Genomic DNA, 1,242 nt, shown 5'->3' with positions numbered 1-1,242 from the left:
GGGGCGGGGGAAGGGGGGGGGGGCACGTCGTGCCTGACAGGGAAATGGCGGGGGTGGGCCGGCAGTGAGGGTGGTGGGGAAGGTGGAGGAAGTTGGAGTGTCCCGAGGTTCCTGTCCCTGGCGCAGAGGGAAGCGGCAGGTCAGGGATGGGGTGTAGGAATGGGCTGGGGACACGGCAGGGACAGGGGGATGCTGAGGCCTGTGGGACAGGAAGATGTCAGGAAGATTTGTCAGCTGCTTTGTGGGCCCTGGAGCAGGGATGTGGCAGGGCTGCTTTGCCCTCTCCTGAGTAAGCCCTGCTCTGTGTCTCGGCCCTTAGCAGTAGCCTCCCAGTGTCTGTTCTGGCAGCGAGGGTGTTGGTCTGTTGGGGAACACGAAGACCTTGACAGTATTTTTGATAAAGATGGGATGGTGTGAATAGTACCTGTCATGGATCAGATTTTTTTCTTGTGTTCACCATGAACTTTGACAGTTTACATCTGCTAACACATGCTGTGTTTCACTGCTTCCATCTGAAAGATGATTTGGTACCTGCATTCCTTTTGCAGTCAGTAAATGGACTGTGAGAATTAACCATCTTGTAAACATGAAGGCATGGCAACATTAAAGCAAATCTCTGTAGTTTTCTCATGTCTTTTTGGGCTGGGGAAGCGGGATAAGTCTTGTGTCATTTAATTTTATTCAAACAGGAAGTGGGCAGCAGTCAGTGACAGGAGTTGAAGCCTCAGATGATGCCAACAGCTACTGGCGGATCCGTGGGAAGAGTGACAGCAGTTGCCAGCGTGGGACCCCAGTGAAATGTGGGCAAGCCATACGACTCACTCATGTTAACACTGGGAAAAACCTGCACACTCATCACTTCCCATCACCACTCTCCAATAACCAAGTGAGTTGGTTTAAATCTTAAGCTTTTGTACAAGTAGTGCATGCTATTGACAATAGTCTCTCCAGTTACTTGGGGTTTCGGAGAATCAGGCTTGAGTACCAGCTGCCAGAAGCAGTATGTCTGTGCATATCCAGATTCAAGTATAGGCTTTTCTGCATCTTAAGATTATGTATTTCAGTTCTTGACAGAGGTAATATAGTATGTACCAGCATTGGTATTTCACAGTACTTTTAACAAATCTGGTTTTTTTATTTTTCTGCACCGTTGCTGCTGGGAAAGCTATTCTGAAATGTTTGGTATTTTCTAGATGCAGGAGATTGAGTATCTCCCTCAACGCTGTGAAGATTGCTCTAGAG

General features: G+C 48.6%; 1 protein-coding gene across 1 annotated transcript in view; it reads left to right on the top strand.

Annotated features, from left to right (window-relative positions):
• The window catches only part of SDF2L1 (stromal cell derived factor 2 like 1), a 6,061-nt gene that overhangs the window by 811 nt on the left and 4,008 nt on the right, over window positions 1–1,242 (top strand). The window contains exon 2 of the mRNA XM_014307228.2: window positions 690–886. Coding sequence (XP_014162703.2) covers window positions 690–886 — 197 coding nt within the window. The remainder of the gene's footprint in view (window positions 1–689; window positions 887–1,242) is intronic.

Source organism: Geospiza fortis, unplaced genomic scaffold (genome assembly GCF_000277835.1).
Source record: "Geospiza fortis unplaced genomic scaffold, GeoFor_1.0 scaffold408, whole genome shotgun sequence".
In the NCBI taxonomy this organism is placed as follows: domain Eukaryota; kingdom Metazoa; phylum Chordata; class Aves; order Passeriformes; family Thraupidae; genus Geospiza; species Geospiza fortis.
Note: the sequence above shows the minus strand (reverse complement) of the source record. Positions and strands in the feature narration are given on the sequence as shown.